Raw genomic sequence first — 18,395 nt, forward strand, 5'->3', positions numbered from 1 at the left:
TAAAACACAGCCATGCAGCACAACTTGTACCGAGTAAATGTATGTATGGGTCAGTACTTTAATACAGCAACAAAAAAATACAATATGGTATAAAGGCAGGTTTTCACTGAGCCGGCGTGGGTCTCGCAAGATGCATGCTGTCACTTGTAGTGATGCAAACACGTATCAGAATCGCTTATCCGTGCCATGCATGGCTATAGGGATTTAGGTGCGTGCTGCGGGAAACTACTGTCCAGAATCGCAATGGCATCTGGACGGCAAGAATGAAACTGTGTTTCCCTGCCTGACTCACCTTTCGGGAGACACTGTAGATTTGGCCCTAGTGGAAGCAGTTCCTAAGTGAGAACTTACTCCCTGCCTATATAAGCATCAGTCTGAGTCTGGGCTTTTGACACTTAAAGGACTTACGAGGCGAAATGAGGAAAAAAAGTTAATCACTTGCCTCATCTTTTCAGGCACGGAGGATGCCGTCTGCGCCCTCCGTGCCGATCCGCCGGGTCCCCCCGCTCATTAGCCCCCCGGGCCGGCTGCCGACCCCACGGCCCAGGTCGGGCTCTCTTGCCTCTCCTAAAATGGCTGCTTTCTCTGGCCGCGGCTGCGCAGTCCGCATAGCCGCGAGTGCGGCTGTGCAGCTCTAGGGCCAACCTCCCCGATCCACGCCTCGTAGATTTGGTGGGATCTGATCACTCCCCCAGTGTTTGTTTGTTTTTTACAAATATTTATTGTATTTATTTTTGAATAAACATTACCCTTTTTTTGTATCTTTTTTTATAACTCACTCCCTCCCCCCCCCCACCAGTCAATCAGCATGATCGTCAGTCATAGACTTCATCCTTCAGACAAGCGGGGATGCGCGTGCATCGGTGCGCCCAATCCCCTGCAATCTCCATTCCCAGCCATTCACGCCAATCGACGTGGAGTGGCCCTGGGGCTTCCGCACTGCTCACGCCAATCGACGTGGAGTGGTCCTGAGGCTGCCGCACTGCGTGGAGCAGTCATTAGGCAGTTAAAGGCCTAAGAGCCATGATACTCCAATTTATTTGGAAAAAGAGGAAAAGAAAACTGTCCTTTGCCACACTTTCTTCTCCAAACAGAGAAGGAGGATTTGGCCTTCCAAACCCTTACCACTACTATTTATTGTCCATACTAGAGATGTCTAAACATTGGTGGGTCACTTCATCCACAAAGATTTGGGTAAATATAAAAGCTAAACTATCTCCAATCCCTTTAAATCACATTATTAGCTTATCCCTGCTAAACCTCCCAATCTCACCTACTAACCACCACACAATCTTGACTACCATTGCAGCTTGGAAAGAAGTTCTGAAACTCAAACCCTTAGCTTCAGAAATGACTAGGCCCCACATTCCTTTATCAGTAATCTCATCTATCAATCAATCTTCAACCCTGGATTTCTTCAGGGATCACACGTATTGATGAGCTATTACAAGATGGCAATCTAATCCCGTTCGTATCCCTTCAACAAAAATTCTCTTTACACTTATATACGCATAGCCCACTTACATAAACATCTCCATTATTAGCTCAACGGTTGCATCTTGCACTCTGGAATAATTTGAATGCCCATATCCTACCAAAAGGTGGTATCTCAATGAGGTATGAGCAAATTACAATGTATTCACCGTCTCCTTTAGATGAATATATTAAACGTTGGGCCTCAGATTCCCCCCCCCCCCCCCCCCCGACGTTAAAAGCAATTAAAAAAGCCTTCCAAGACCTTAATAAGAACTCCAAATGCATCAGCTACTTAGAAACTTCATAAAAAATCTTCTGCAAAGGGTACATAACACCTAAAGTTCTATCCACGATATAACAGTCCACTTTGTTGGAGAAATTGCAAACAACATAGTACTCTCCTGCGCACTCTATGGGGCTGCCTAATAATTCAGCCCTTTTGGCTCCTAATCAGAGACATTATAGCTTTTATTACGCATAACCAGGGGCGTTGCTGGGATCCTAAGAGATCGGGAGCACTTTTGGGCACTCCAGAAGGAAAATGGGTGTGGCCACACAAATGAATATGGGTGTGGTCATGGGTGGAGCCAAACCTACATGAACCTAACAGTGGTCTAAGTAGGCCTGCCCAGAAAAATGTTGGATGAAGACCCCAGACTGTTGCACCACAGCTCCCAGCATACCCACCATTGAGGCACCATAGATGACTCTTGGGGGATATCCGGGGCACCCCAGACTAGATCAGGGGCACAAGTCACTGATCTTTGGGGCTAGAAACGCCCCTGCGCATAACTCCTTTACCCTCACACCACAACTTGCCCTATTCTTACTAGATACTGACAAATTTGGGATCAGTGAATAATGGCGCACAGCGCCTATGCATAAAAATGGCGCCACATTAAAAAGATACGCTTATCGCTATTTATCGTTAGTACTGCATAATAATGGCGCACAGGGAAAAAAAAGAAGAAAAACGGCACACACTAACGTTATTTATCAATAGTGGCACACACTAACGTTATTTATCAATAGTGGCACACACTAACGTTATTTATCAATAGCGCCCTACATAAGCCAAACTGCAGACGTTATTTAACTGCAAAACGGCGAATGGATTTAATGTAACACTGTCAAGGTTAGGGTTAGGCACCACAGGGGGGGGGGGGGGTCTTAAGGTTAGGCACCACCAGGGGGGGTCTTAGGGTTAGGCACCACCAGGGGGGTCTTAGGGTTAGGCACCACCAGGGGGGTCTTAGGGTTAGGCTCCACCAGGGGGGGGGTCTTAGGGTTAGGCACCAACCAGGGGGGTCTTAGGGTTAGGCACCACCAGGGGGATCTTAGGGTTAGGCACCACCAGGGGGGTCTTAGGGTCAGGCACCACCAGGGGGGTCTTAGGGTTAGGCACCACCAGGGGGGTCTTAGGGTCAGGCACCACCAGGGGGGTCTTAGGGTTAGGCACCACCAGGGGGGTCTTAGGATTAGGCAACACCAGGGGGGTCTTAGGGTTAGGCACCACCATGGGGTGGTTAGGGTTAGGCACCACCAGGGGGTGGTTAGGGTTAGGCACCACCAGGGGGTGGTTAGGGTTAGGCACCACCAGGGGGGTTTAGGGGTTAGGGATAGGTACAGAGAGGGTTTTGTGTGTTAACGTTAAATAACAATAAGGCTTTAACGTTAAATAGCGATAAGCGGCAAACGGATTAGAGGCAACACCATGCGCCATTATTCACAGGCGCCATTTTCAGATGGATGCGACAAATTTACCCTCCAATATAGGCTCATAATCAGCCATCTGATATGTGCTGCACGCCACCTAATATTATCAAACTGGAACTCCCCTGATACCCCTTCCCTATCCTAGTTAATTCACTTAGCTAATTACAACCTCCAAATGGAGAAACTCCTTTGAAGCAGAAATCCCAAAAATTCAAACATAAGTACAACTTTGACATTGATATAAACTGGCAAGATATTATACCACAACTCTCTTGAGGCTAATAAACTTTCTCAGGTTTCAATTGTATTCCCTTGATTGGCACTGCCTACCTCCATAACTTTTAGATACTGATTAAGCTCCATCCTTCCTCTTCCCTATGCCTTCTTTCCCTCTGATACGACAGGTCCAGTTTGGGATAAGTGCTCCTGGACAGAAATAAGTTTGCAGGTTCACTCTCCCCTTTAGGTGATGATAACGCGGATTCCTTCCAGTTGTTTGTGTGCTTATGATCATTCATGTTTGTTGTTATTTAGAATGTAGTCTACTCACATTTTCTTCATGTTTTGGCATAATTGGTCCTTATCTTTCAACTTAACTGTATAACTGTATTACTGTATAACTATTATGCGAAACATAAACTGTATTAATCCATGCCATGCATCGATAAGGACCAACCAATCTAAAACAGACTGTGAGCATGTTGGATTAGATTGGCTCTGTAATATTAACAAGCTGACGCATCATTGCTTTCTGGTTCTGGAGGTGTGTTTAGCCATCAGGGACAACAAAGAGATGATTTGCATATTCAGCAGTGATGCATTGTGGGACACCTCATATGCTCACTCCAACCTGAATAACCACAAATACCTTTTGTGTTAAGAAGGCAAACTTCTGCTTTGAACAGCATATCTGGTTAATTCTTCTGACTCACCTGATGCATGCTGGCCAGTCGCTGGGAGAGTCTCTGGTGACAGCCCCACATATGGAAGTAGATGAAGCACAGCTGAACAGTGGCATTAAGGAAATGTCTTTCACATTGCCACACCTGCTAAACGGAGGAAATGAAGCTTGCAGGACTCACAAAATTAGTGTACCAGTGTAAGGAAGGCAAATGACTCTGCTTTTATACATGCAACTGTATCTAAATGCAAAGCAAGCACTAAACAGAGTAATAAAAATGACTAATGAAAGTGTACCAGCTTGGGCACAGGAGGAAAGTAATGATATCAAATGAAGGAGACTGGCCAAGAGTTATGAGTTATATGTGGAAACCTTTACGTACACAGTCAATTCTTCACACTAGGAAAAGGTCCCACTTTGGAAACCCTTTTTATTCATGTTTTACATTAATTTTAATGAATAGGCATTTTTAATATTCTATTTATTTAATGTTTTATATATTTTAACATACAATTACCCATTTTTGATAATATGCTAAAGTTCTACCTTCCCCAGTTCTCTCCTGACCATCCTATCCTTAGTGACTAACTAGAGCCTACCCACTCCTCCTTTCCTTCCAGGTCCACCTTGGGTAATGGGGGCACCAGGAGTGATGCAGTCCACATAGCAGGGAGTGGCAGGTCCAACTGCTCACATTGCTGTAGTCGTGCCAGAGTGTAACTTTCAGAATAGATGGTCAGTCAGTAGGGAGGTGTGTTTTGGTGGCCTGAGCAGTCAGGGCCGGTTTAAGCAACAATAGGGCCCAGGGCCGGGCCGAGGCATAGGCTGGAGAGGCTCCAGCCTCAGGGCGCAGTGTAGGAGGGGGCGCAGAATTCAATCAGCTGTCATTCCTAATTGTGTTTGAAGCAGAAAGAAATAAGAAAAGGGGATACATGGCAGTGACTGCAAGCCATATAACTAGATATTAAGGTGTTGGGGAGGTTGTGGGCCCTGTGGCGCCTCTTAGTCTAATAGCAATCACTCTGTGATGGCTGGGGTGGCAGGGATGGAGGGGCGCATTTTGGTGTCTCAGCCTTGGGTGCTGGAGGACCTTGTCCCGGCTCTGATAGGGCCCCAGGGCAAAATAAACCTGGGGGCCCCCAACAGATACCCCGGAACAAAAATCAGCATTAAGGGACCTTTTTTGCAGCTGGTATAGTCAGGGTGTGAAGCCCCAATCGGTCGGAGTTCCACATTCTGGCTACCCCAGCCTGCATGGAGGACAAAGGGTTAAAAAGTTTCAGGAGGGGGGATCCCATATAATTTTTTTTTAATTTCCCACACTCTAAACATAAAAACACAATGGGAAATTAGGAAAAAATGACAGGGATCTTCATTCAGCCATATTGCGGCGTTATAGTGATCCCTGGCCAAAGCGCTGCGGTTGCGTATGGACCCCCTGGAAACCCCATCAGGAAATGTGTTGCTCTTTCTTTTGATGCATGTAAAATTACACTACCGTTAGGTTTGCCACTAAAAGTGACATTTACCGCATTTAAAAGTATACTTTTTTCCTTCAAAACTTTAAAATCGATTTTCTCAAAAACTATAAGGTCTTTTTGAAAAATTGTTTTTTCATCTTATTCCCAATGATCTAGCACTTAAGGTAGATTTGCTATTAACCGTTAAAGTCAGCGGATTTTTAAATGTGTATTTTTTTTCCTTTGAAACTTTAAAATCGATTTTCTCAAAAACTATAAGGTCTTTTTGAAAAAATGTTTTCCTCTTGTAGCCACTGGGGGCCCCTACAAGCTCTGGGGCCCTGGGGCAATTGCCCCCTTTGCCTCTATGGTAGCGCCGGCCCTGTGAGCAGTTAGACTGACCCCATTACACAAACTTTGTCACAGTTGCTACAACTCAGAGGGGGAATAGTGTCTAACGTTGCCTGGAATTTAAGCGGCAGCAGGGTCCCTACCCCTTGGTGAGTGATCAGCCAATCGGGTATGGTGGAGGCTTCCTTTACTGCTTATCCCTCTTTGCCGTTGAAATAGAATCAGAATCAGAATCAGAAAATAGCAAGCCAAGAATATCATTAAATTGGACTACACCAAAAACCAGTCATTATCACAAATCTGGACTGCTTCCCCCGGACTGTTTGTGCGCTACAGTGTTTTATATATACAGTAACTTATTGTTATCGTGAGTGCTCCACCACGAATTGAGCGCATTGAAAGATGGTGCCAGTGTAATGTTTTTTTTTAATAATTTGCATAGTGCCCTATTCAGCAATAAAATTCAATATCGTAGTTCACCTTTATTACCGTAATTATTGAAAAATCAGTAACGCTTTAAGTTCTCCATGAATACTATATACACCAAATATGGTGATTTTTTTTTTTAAAGTGAATCACAGTAGGGGAGATTTACCAACACATGGAATCTCAGCTCATGGAAATCTATCAGGTTTCTACTGTGACATAAAAGAAGGATTCTGATTGGTTGTTATGAGTCACTACACCACTTTTGCACCATTGCTTTTGTCTTGTTTAAAGTGGATCTGAGATAAACTTTTACTCATTGCATAATTGTGTTCCTTTCATATAGTTTATACGGCAATCCTCAAGCCAAATACCTTTATTGTTTTGTTTTAATACTCTAATTTTCCATAAACTAAACAAGCCTCACCCAGAGCTTCTCCAGAGTGCCAAGGCACTCTGAGCCTTAGTAGCAAGGGCTTATGGGAGCTCAGTCTGGGCAAGAGGCTGTTACTAGTCAGAGATTTCAGAGGCAGAGAGGAGGAGAGAGGAGGAAAGGGGAGTGAAGTTTTCACAGGCTGAAGGCTGTAGATACAGATCCGCTTGCCTGTGTGTAATGTAACAAACAGAACATGGCCGTTCTCATTGTATCACAGGAATAAATAATCATAAACTGTTGAAGCTGTTTGCAGCTATATTTGATGTGTAAACTATCTAAACTTTAGATAAGCTATATAGACAAGTTACTTGTTATAGTTAGTTTTTCATCTCTGATCTGCTTTAATGACTTTAAAGCAGCCTTGTTGGTTGCACCTGATGACTCTACATAGGCAGTGAGCATCAAGGTTTGCCTGATTGGGAAATTATGGGAAATGATGTATGCAGAGGAAAGGTATATACTGTATAGGGAACATATCACGAGGAAGACAATGCTGGCCTAGTCCCCAGGAGAAGAAACAGTATGGCTGGCTCACCGTTGTGGAAGCACAAACGTAAGCCATTATTGTCAGCAATCGCAGAGCTCATTAGAGGTGTATTTATAGATTCAGTCTCCTGTAGTTAAATCTTGTTGAGAGGGAAGGATTTTAACGTTGCCCCTTTGCCATCTTTAATGATTTTCTAACTTGAACAAAAACAGAGTATATCAAGTTACAGAAATGAGACTGAACAACCATCAATAAAACCAAGCTTAACACAATTAACCTACTGCTACATGTTATTGTTTTAATTAGTTCCTGCATTTATTGTCTGAAGAAATGCTGCCAGCATCCCTTACCCTACACTGCCTAACACCAGACTACAGCTTGTGTATCTGCTACAAAGACCAGAAAATCCCTCTCATTGCTTCTTCTTCTTTGGATAAGCCTGCATGTATTGGTTTACATATGTACACCTTTATTTTTTAGCATGATCACATAAAAGAGAAAAAGGTCTTTTCCCCCCTCTTTTTTTATGTGATCACTGTGTATCACATTAGATTGTATACATGAATCATACTTGGAGGAGATGAGCTGGTCCAAAACCCGTTGGTTCTGAAAGGTTTCTACTAACTACTTTAAGTCACAGCCACATATGAGAAAAGTAATTTATAGCTCATTTTACTCTGAGAGAAATGTATTTATTTGTATATGTTTACATGTAGTTTAAATTTTATGATTTTCGCGAAAGTGGTCCTTTAAGAGGCTGCTGGTCTTGAAGCAGAATGTGTGTGAACTGCAATGCAGACTTGCCATAGACTTTAGTATAAAGCCTGCATGCAGTGAGTTAAAATAACGCGATCTGTTAAAACACAATGCTGTGAACAGGCCCATAGAAATGTATGAGCCAGTTGACATGCAGAATTATTCTGCAATGTTTTTCTCATAAAGATTGGGACCAGCACCATGCAGATATTAATAAATATTTAAAGATAATACGAAAATTAGAATGTGCTAAGAAGGGGACAAGCATACAAAAAGGAGAAAAGGGTCCCCCCATATAAGCAGCACCAGACTAATAATATTCAAGTCATTATGAATCTTTATTATTTCCAAAAACCATCCAAAATTTAATAAAAACGATTATTAAAAACGTCACAAAATGTGACCACCAAGGTCTCTCAACCACGTAATATATCATATAATACAGAGATATAAAGTTGCACTGTGTTATGCACTTTTATTATGCAATTTATTATTGATTTGGTGTGCACACACATTTTATGGCATTTTTTCCTATACATAAATTCTCCTACCGGGACCATTAATTTTTGGCCCATTCACTACTATTTATATTTATACTGTATATGTGAGTGTGCACTCTTTACTCAATGTACTCTTAATAAATATAGTTTTATATTTTCCAGACGTCAGTTGGTGTATTATTTATATCTCTGTATTATATGATATATTACGTGGTCGAGAGACCTTGGTGGTCACATTTTGTGATGTTTTAATAATTGTTTTTATTAAATTTTGGACCGTTTTTGGAAATAATAAAGATTCATAATGTTTTGAATATTTTTAGTCTGGTGCTGCTTATATAGAGGGACCCTTTTCTCCTTTTTTGTATATTATTCTGCAATGTAACTGAGAACTGTGAACTAGCCCATATGCTTTTGGCGTAAAGGATACAGATGGAACATTTCGGCAGCTCTGTGAATGGTCGCTGATCCCCAGCAGAACGTTGTACTCCATGAAGAACTCATTGGCTGCTGCCAGTCTGATATCAGTGTTGGCATTTATCTGTTGAGGTAGACCGACAATTAGACTCGGAACAGACGGCAAATATTCAAAATCCACATTCCTCGACTTCTCACCTTTTTTTGGTGCTGATTGAGTAGTATGATGATAATGGCAGTGACAATGACAGCAGACAGAGTGACAGGTATACTGGTGACCCACGTAGGACTAGGCGCGAACATTTGTGCAGTGGAGTACAGATTGACCCAAATAGAGGCATATAGGATCTGGAAGGTTACAAACTCATGTGAACAAATTGCAGTACAACTCTAGCATTTCTACTCATTTTACCATTGTACAGCAATCAACAATTTAACGTTCTTATGCACAAGGCCATAGGTGACTTCAAATCCAGTGGCTGGATAGTGTACTGGTTAAGGGCACTGCCTTTGACATGGGAGACCAGGATTGGAATCCTGGGTCAGTACCTATTCAGTAAGGAGTTCAAGGCAAGACTCCCTAACACTGCAGGGTGGCCTCCTGAGTGCGACCCAATGGCTGCAGCTCTTGAGTGCTTTGAGTTCGACAGGAGAAAAGCGCTATATAAATGTTCGGATCATTATTAAATCCACAAATGATCCACAAATGATCAGGTCAGTTGGATTGGCTGTTGGTAGAGAGTAAATTCTTCTGTTCACGAATTAGAAATGACTGAAAGCCCATCGGTTTCTTAGTTGTTAAACATTTGAACTGTATTGATTGGCTCTGCACATAACATGGCATTTTGTACACAGAACCAATCAATATAGGAGAAACTCTGACAGAACGTGCTGAGCATAAAAGCCAGTGTGTATGTTGATTTGGCCTTCCTGCTCACCCATTTACTACTCAGGACTACACTGGGGGAGGACATGGGATTTGAGGAGCGAAGACAGAACAAGGTGAGATGTTAGATCATCAGAGAGTAGACACCACCTACTGGTAAAGAAGAAGGCCTTGTTCACATTACAAATCGCCAGCGCTATCGCATGCGCTGGCCATCTGGTGAGCGCTGTTCAAAGCGCTTTTCCCTGCGCTTTCTGCTGAGAAAAGTGTTTTTCTAAGCGCTTTTGCTCAGCGATTCATTTTTTCACTACCTGCCGTCAGTCAGGAAGTGAACTCTTTGACCTGGAAATGAATAAATACAATGTATTTATTCATTTAAGCGTTAAGGAAATCACAATTCAAAGCGCTTTTTCAAGCGCTTTGTGATTTCCTTATACTTTCTATCGAACACAAACGCTCAGAAAATGGTGAGGGGCTGTGTTCGCGATCCACTCACATAAACGACCATTGCACTAGCGCTTTTGAAGCCATTTTTAAAATCACCAGTGCTTAAAAAAAGAGCGAAATCGCTCTTAGGGCTTGATTCACTAAACCGTGCAAACTGATATCACGGTTGCACTAGTGTTTTGCGTGCGGTATAACATGTGTAACTTTTTGCGAGCGTTAACATGAATTTTTTCGTGCAAAACGCAAGTTTCCCGCCAAACATTCATGTTTTGCAAGCAAAAATGCGCGTTCGTGTGCGGAAAATATTACGCACGTTATATCGCGTGCAAAACGCCAGCGCGACTGTGATATCAGTTATCACAGTTTAGTGAATCAAACCCTTAGTGTGAACAAGACCAAAGTGATTGTATATATTGGGTTGAGATCTCTCTTCAACAGGGCAAATTCAGTATTGCATTGTCATTTCATTGTTTTGTCTAGCAATACATATCAATACACTTGGCTCATCTTTTTGGAGGCAGAGTAAGAATCTAATCTGTGAGTTGGTGGGCAGCTAACCAAGGATTCCAAATTGTAGTAAATTTGTTTGGGCAACCTCTGGCCAGCTGTATAGCCGGAGGTTTTCACCCATGACATTATATCATAATATTGTGATGTTCCCAATGCAAAATTTAAAAGTAGGTAAGGGAGTTTTGATTTGTTGGTGTCATAAGTACTGACCACCTGAAAGACATTATTTTAATACAGTCCCAAAACTTGTGATGAATATCACCAATCCACAACGATCTTCTCACAGAATTTCAAATCCACATTATCATGGAGTTTTCTGCTTGTCTCAGAGGTCCACAAAAAATAGATTACTTATGTTTGTAAGCTCATTCACGCTTTAAGATTCAAAAGTTACACATGACGTCAGAATTGCAGTTACTGCACACTCACCATGGCCAGGATAATTCCAAATCCTCGAGAGCTGAAGAATATATATCTGTGGATTTCTGGAAGGAGGGCCGGAATAGGTAGAGAGTGCCTACACTGCTCCACAGGAAGCTGGAGAAGAGAAGAATGTTATACACTGTGGAATAGTGCTAGGGCAGCGCAACACAAAACCCACTTATTCATCACAAAGTTCCAACATAGCAATTTAACATGAATACTGTACTATATCCAGTATAAGTAGCCAAATATCTGCCCAGTATAGGTACATGAATCCCAGAGTATAAGCAGCCAGATGTCCCCCCGATACAGGTAGCCAGATGATTCTCCAAGTATAGACAGCCATATGCCTACCCACCCCCAGTACAGGTAGTCAGATGATTCCCCCCACTATAGATAGCAAGATCCCCCCCCCCCCAGTATAGGTAGCCAAATGATTGCTACCAGTATAGGCAGCCAGATGATTCACATGAGTGTAAGCAGCGGGTTGCCCCCCCCCAGTATAAGTAGCCAAACAACCCCCCAGTATAGACAGTCAGTTGTTCCCTCAAGTATAGGTTGCTAGATGCCCCCCAGTATAGGTAGCCAGATGATTCCCAGAGTATAAGCAGCCACATATCCCCCCAGTATAGGTAACTAGAAGACCCCCCTCCCCCCAGTATAGGTAGCCAGATGATTCCCCTGAGTATAAGCAGTGAGATGTCTCCCCCCCAATTATAGGCAGTCAGTATAGGTAGCCATATGTCCCCCCGATATAGGTAGCCAGATCATTCTCCAAGTTTAGGCAGCCAGATGCCTACCCACCTCCGAGTACAGGTAGTCAGATAATTCCCCCCACTATAGATAGCCAGAAGGGGCGCTGCAGCCTTTCTGGCCTCTGCCTCAGCCCGACCCTCCCCCCAGTATAGGCAGAAAGATTCCCCCTTCCAAGTATGGGAAGTCAAATGCCCCCCAGTATAGGTAGTAACCAAATGATTCCATCCAGTATTGGTTGCCAGATCTCCCTCCAGGTTCCCTTTAAATATAGGGTTTATATGATGTGTAATTTATGTCATTCTCGTTTTATATTCTACACGTCACAGCTATTATGAAAATTGAGTTGCATTTTCAACAACGTCTGAAGGAAATAACACAGAAGAAAAAAGTAGAAAAAGTATATATTCATGTGACTTTACAAACATACAGGTTCATTTTACATTATACTCAGAGTGCCTGTGTGAGTGTTATGAGTGACATAAAACAAGACACATCCACAGCACTATCTTTACATGGACAGTTTTCTTTGGACATATATATGAGAACGCAGATCACAAATCACCTGTATTCCACAGTCCTGGAGGCGCTGCAGGCATTTATCTGTGTGCTCAGCTCTTGATGTATATGGCAGAACAGTCAATAATCGTCCATTGTAAAGACCTGCACATAAGAAAGGTCATAACCTTAGCTGGTGCTCTTGCCTCAAGGCTCAGATAATTAGCGCATCTGTGAAATCTAATCAGAACGGCTAGCTGGTATTGATTGCTACTGCTGGCGGGCTGAGCGTGAAGTTTTCTAATGTCATTCATGCTAGATACAGAAGACCATAACATGGAAATTCTTAAAGGACAACTGAAGTATATGGAGGCTGCCATATTTATTTCCTTTTAAACAATACCAGTTGCCTGACAGTGGCAGCCCTGTTGATCAATTTGGCTGCAGAAGTGTCTGAATAGCACCAGAAACAAGCATGCGGCTTATCTTGTCAGATCTGACAATAATGTCAAAAACACCTGATCTGCTGCATGCTTGTGCAGGGGCTATGGCTAAAAGTATTAGAGACAGGAGATCAGCAGGACTGCCATTAAACTGGTATTGCTTAAAAGAAAATAAATATGGCAGCCTCCAAAGATCTCTCACTTCAGTTGTCCTTTAAAGCGGATCCGAGATGAAAAACGAACTATAATAAGTAACTTGTCTATATATCTTATCTAAAGTTTAGATGGTTTAAGGCCCATACACACGTCCGATTTTCGCGAACGACGGGTCGTTTGAACGTCCCGTCGTTCAGTCGTTCGCCTGCTAAATCGGGCGTGTGTACAGACTGTCGTTCGCATGATAAGACTGAGTTTGAACGATCGCTTATCACGCGAACGACAGTCTGTACACACGCCCGATTTAGCGGGCGAACGACTGAACGACGGGACGTTCAAATGACCCGTCGTTCGCGAAAATCAGACGTGTGTATGGGCCTTTACACAACAAATCTAGCTGCAAACAGTTTTAATAGAATATGATTATTTATTCCTGTAATACAATGACAGCAGCCATGTTGTTTGTAAACATTACACAGAAGCAGGCTTATCTGTATCTTGAGCCATCGGCCTAATCCCTTCTCCTCCTCCCTCCTCCCCTCTGCCTCTGAAATCAATGGCTAGTAACACCTCCCCCTCCTCCTGCCCAGACTGAGCTCCCATGAGCCCTTGCTACTGCCAAATCTCTGAAACCCTTTGGGCGTGGCTTTTTTTTTTTAGTTTATAGGGAATTAGAGTATTAAAACAAAAACAAAAAAGTATTTGGCTTGAGGAATGCCCTATAAACAATAGGAAAGGAACACAATAAACACGCCGCCGGCTGCTCGCCCGGAGATCAATGAACGGGAAAATCCATTCCCGTCCGTTGATCTAAGCCCCGCAATGATCCGCTGCTTCTCCAATACTTTCCCAACCTCCTAGTCCAGAAGGACGCTTGGAGGTCGCATTAAACAAAAAGTTACTGTTGCCATCTTGTGGCCAAATAGTAAAACTACACCCTAAAGCATTTTTCACATACAAATACATTACTTATACACAAAAAATTAACTCATTACCTCCCACACTCCCCATTATTTTTTTTTGTAATTAAAAAAAAATTAAAAAATGTACAATTAAAAAAAAATACATAAATAGTTACCTTAGGGACTGAACTTTTTAAATATTTATGTCAGGAGGGTACAACACGTTTACTTTATAAACTATGGGCTTGTAATTAGGGATGGACGCAAAACTGAAAAAAATGCACCTTTATTTCCAAATAAAATATTGGCAACAAACATTGTGATAGGGACAGAATTTAAACGGTTTTATAACCGGGACAAATGGGCAAATACATTTCATGGGTTTTAATTACAGTAGCATGCATTATTTAAAAACTATAAAGGGGCGAAAACTGAAAAATAATGATTTTTTTTCCACATTTTTCCTATTTTCCCATTAAAACAGATTTAGAATAAAATAATTCTTGGCATAATGTCCCACCTAAAGAAAGCCTAATTGGTGGCAGAAAAAACAAGATATAGTTTATTTAATTGTGATAAGTAATGATAAAGTTATAGACGAATTAATGGAAGGAGCGCTGAAAGGTGAAAATTGCTCTGGTGCTCAAGGGGTAAAACCCCTCAGTGGTGAAGTGGTTAAAAATGTATTGTTTTAGACATATATCGTTTCCTGTGTTTACATTATTTGTGCTGGGGGTAGGGACATGGGGGGACGGTTAAGGTTAGGCATAAGTAAGAGGGGTTTTAAGGTTAGGCGTCAGAAAGGGTTGTTTTAAGGTTAGGTGTCAGGAAAGGGGTTTTAGGGTTAGGTGTCAGGAAGGGGGATTTTAGGGTTAGGTGTCAGGAAAGGGGGTTTTAGGGTTAGGTGTCAGGAAGGGGGATTTTAGGGTTAGGCATCAGGAAGGGGGTTTTAGGGTTAGGTGTCAGGAAGGGGGTTTTAGGGTTAGGCATCTGGAAGGGGGTTTTAGGGTTAGGCGTCAGGAAGGGGGTTTTAGGGTTAGGCATCTGGAAGGGACTTTTAGGGTTAGGCGTCAGAAAGGGGGTGTTAAGGTTAGGTGTCAGGAAGGGGGTTTTAGGGTTAGGTGTCAGGAAGGGGGATTTTAGGGTTAGGTGTCAGGAAGGGGGATTTTAGGGTTAGGTGTCAGGAAGGGGGATTTTAGGGTTAGGTGTCAGGAAGGGGGATTTTAGAGTTAGGTGTCAGGAAGGGGGGTTTTAGGGTTAGGCATCTGGAAGGGGGTTTTAGGGTTAGGCATCTGGAAGGGGGTTTTAGGGTTAGGTGTCAGGGAGGGGGATTTTAGGGTTAGGTGTTAGGAAGGGGGATTTAGGGCTAGGTGTAAGGAAGGGGGATTTAGGGCTAAGTGTGAGGAAGGGGGATTTAGGGTTAGGCGTCAGGAAGGAAGATTTAAGGTTAGGTGTCAAGATGGGGCATTTAAGGGTTAGGTGTTAGGAAGGGGGGGAGGGGTTTAGAGTTAGGCAATGGAGGGGAGAGGGTTCTGTGAAAGAATAGGGTTAGGTTTAGTTGCAGTAAAATATCGGTAACATTTACCAATGTTTTACTATTGTCGTTACCACTGTAAATATTTTTTTCATTTTCATTTGGCTCCCAACTCATGACGGTATTTATCGTTTAGACTCATATCGGCTTCACCCTGCACCCATTTTTCCTCTTGCCTCTATTTCCTACGTGCGTGGACTTACCTCCCAACAGAAGACACGAATGGTCTAAATCGAGCAAAACAATACTATCTTTATTGGAGTACAGTCCACTTGATGCATTTTGCAGGTAGAACCTGCTTCTTCAGGAAATAAGGGAGCAACTGTATTGTTAGCTCTGGCAAATCAGGCCAATCGTGCCTTCTGTTGGGAGGTAAGTCCACCACTACCCTTATTTTAGTGTATTTTACCCTTTTTGTGCTCCTGGAGTCTTCTGCTCTTACGCAGTAAGTAAGAAAAACAATAAGCTTTCAGCTAGTAATAATAATCTGAACAACTAGTAAGCATTCTTCAGACGCTATTCCTAGTGACTGACAATTTTACAGCATACAATCAGAAGGAGGTAAAGAGATTGTTTTGCTAATATAAGTGTCATGCAGATACATTAATTACAAGGGATTGTATGTCATTGTCATTGTCTGTAGATTTTAGCTTCGTATGGAATGTCTCATTTGCAAAGGTATGAATCTCTGCATTCTGACATGCTAAGAACAGTGTAATATTGAAGCAGAGTTATATGAAAACAAAAGTATGTCAGGTATCAAGTTACACAAACACACACACATACACACACACACACACACACACACACACACGCGCGCGCGCGCGCACACACACGTGTTGCACATAAGATACATTTCCTTTGCTCTCTGTGAGAGAAAGCTCTGCCTGTCACAGACTGAGCTCTCTGCACACACAGAGTTAACAGATGCACTGTGAGGGAATTCCCCCCTCCCCTCATGACTCACTCTGGCATCAGATTAGAGATTACTGCAGTCAGAAAAGTGTGAAAGGAATTAGATAACAGTAAACAGAGAGATAAGGATTCCAATGTATACACCAGTACTTAGCAGCACTTCCCATACATTTCCTATCTCAATTGAAAAAAAAAAACATGTTAATTGATGGTGTTCCTTTAACACCTACACAGAATCAGGCTGGCATGGAGAGTTTTTTACAAACCCTCTCCTGTTCAGTGTACGCTGCTAGAGCCTGGAAACAGTTAACTGTATGTTACTGAACAGAGGAGGCACAGAGGGGCACTTCAGAGGGGCACAGTGATTGCCGGGGGGGGGGGGGGGAGCAGTGCCAAAGCGTGGCGCAGTGTAGCGCCGCCACGGAAGACCCAGTTCTCTTCCCTCGTTGCCCAGTTTCTGCCTTGTACATAGATAGCCCAGAGCTTCCTGAGGATTACACTGGGAATTATACCAGCCATGTAAGAGATCATTAAAAACACTAATTACTGCAACAAGTGTTTGTGGCCTTTGTCCTCATTGCATAGCTGCTGCACGTATTGTTGGTAATGAACCATTCTCCCCATTTAAAGAGAAACTCCAACCAAGAATTGAACTTTATCCCAATCAGTAGCTGATACCCCCTTTTACATGAGAAATAGAATGATTTTCACAAACAGACCATCAGGGGGCGCTGTGTGACTGATTTTGTGCTGAAACCACTCCCACTAGAGGCTCTGAATACCGCGGTACTCCTGGCAACTGTAACAATGTTCACACACAGGAAATGGCTGTTTACAACTGTCTAACAGCCAGAACAGCTAGAAACAGATACATAACATGCCCACAGTAACAATGTCACCATGTAATAAATGTCAGAATGTGAATCTGGGAGAGGAAAGATTTTACAATGGGCAAACACTGACTAAATCATTTATACATAATTATGGTAAAAATGAAGCACTTTTTTTATTACATTATTTTCACTGGAGTTCCTCTTTAACTGCTGACCTGAGAATAATTTTATCAGCTAACTAACGAGCATAGTTTATCAGCCAACCGCTGAGTATAATTTCCTGTGATTGGTACCTGGAGTGAATGACACAAGCAGGAATTAATCCTGGGGTCCGTATTGATTTTCTTACTGTCCACTACGTTATAATGAGGAATGCCGAGGTGGCAAATATTGCGACTGTACACATTCCCATCACTCACCTGAATGTAAGGTGACGACTGGCTCCAGGCCATCGCCTCCTGACCACACTGCCCCATCCTTCCTGGCCATCATATCATGAGAGGCAGCAAACTGCTGAACTCAGGAGAACTCACATCCATTCAGGCTGCTGGTCGGTTACCTCAGCTGTAATAAACAGAAAGCATGCATTAGTGTTTATGGGCGGCATACTGTGGACATGTAAATTCTCTCTTATTCATGTGACTCAGAGCTTAGATATGGGGCCTGTGTGTAAAAGAGTGTCACTCTGCCAGTAGCTAGAATGGAATTCCATGTAGCAAAATGCTTAAAGTGAACCTTAAGTGAGAAAAAAAAAATGAGTTTTACTCACGTGGGGCTTACCTCAGCCCCCTGCAGCTGATCGGTGCCCACGACGAGTCGCTCTGATGCTCCGGGTCCCGCTGGCGGCCACTTCCGGTTTCGCCGTCAGGACCCGTCAGGCTGGGGAACGCGGCTGATACTACGCGTTCCCAGCCAAAATAGCACCCCTATGCGGCCATATGTCCGCATACGGGTGTCTATGCGGACATATGGCCGCATAGGGGTGCTATTTTGGCTGGTAGTATCAGCCGCGTAGTATCAGCCGCGTTCCCCAGCCTGACGGCGAAACCGGAAGTGGCCGCCAGCGGGACCCGGAGCATCAGAGCGACTCGTTGTGGGCACCGATCAGCTGCAGGGGGCTGAGGTAAGCCCCAGGTGAGTAAAACTCAATTTTTTTTTCTCACTTAAGG

At 43.1% G+C, this 18,395-nt stretch overlaps 1 protein-coding gene across 8 annotated transcripts in view; it reads right to left on the minus strand.

The window, feature by feature from the left end:
- TMEM268 (transmembrane protein 268) overlaps positions 1-18,395 on the minus strand; it is a 188,885-nt gene that overhangs the window by 28,352 nt on the left and 142,138 nt on the right. For all 8 annotated transcript variants that reach the window (XM_068248272.1, XM_068248271.1, XM_068248267.1 and 5 more), the window contains exons 2-7: positions 17,646-17,790; positions 12,511-12,608; positions 11,199-11,306; positions 9,125-9,274; positions 8,940-9,050; positions 4,125-4,196 (exon numbers count right to left, since the gene is read on the minus strand). In XM_068248272.1, the coding sequence (XP_068104373.1) occupies positions 4,125-4,196; positions 8,940-9,050; positions 9,125-9,274; positions 11,199-11,306; positions 12,511-12,608; positions 17,646-17,718 (612 nt within the window). In that variant the 5' untranslated portion in view covers positions 17,719-17,790. The remainder of the gene's footprint in view (positions 1-4,124; positions 4,197-8,939; positions 9,051-9,124; positions 9,275-11,198; positions 11,307-12,510; positions 12,609-17,645; positions 17,791-18,395) is intronic.

The sequence above is a fragment of the Hyperolius riggenbachi genome, chromosome 8 (genome assembly GCF_040937935.1).
Source record: "Hyperolius riggenbachi isolate aHypRig1 chromosome 8, aHypRig1.pri, whole genome shotgun sequence".
In the NCBI taxonomy this organism is placed as follows: Eukaryota; Metazoa; Chordata; class Amphibia; order Anura; family Hyperoliidae; genus Hyperolius; species Hyperolius riggenbachi.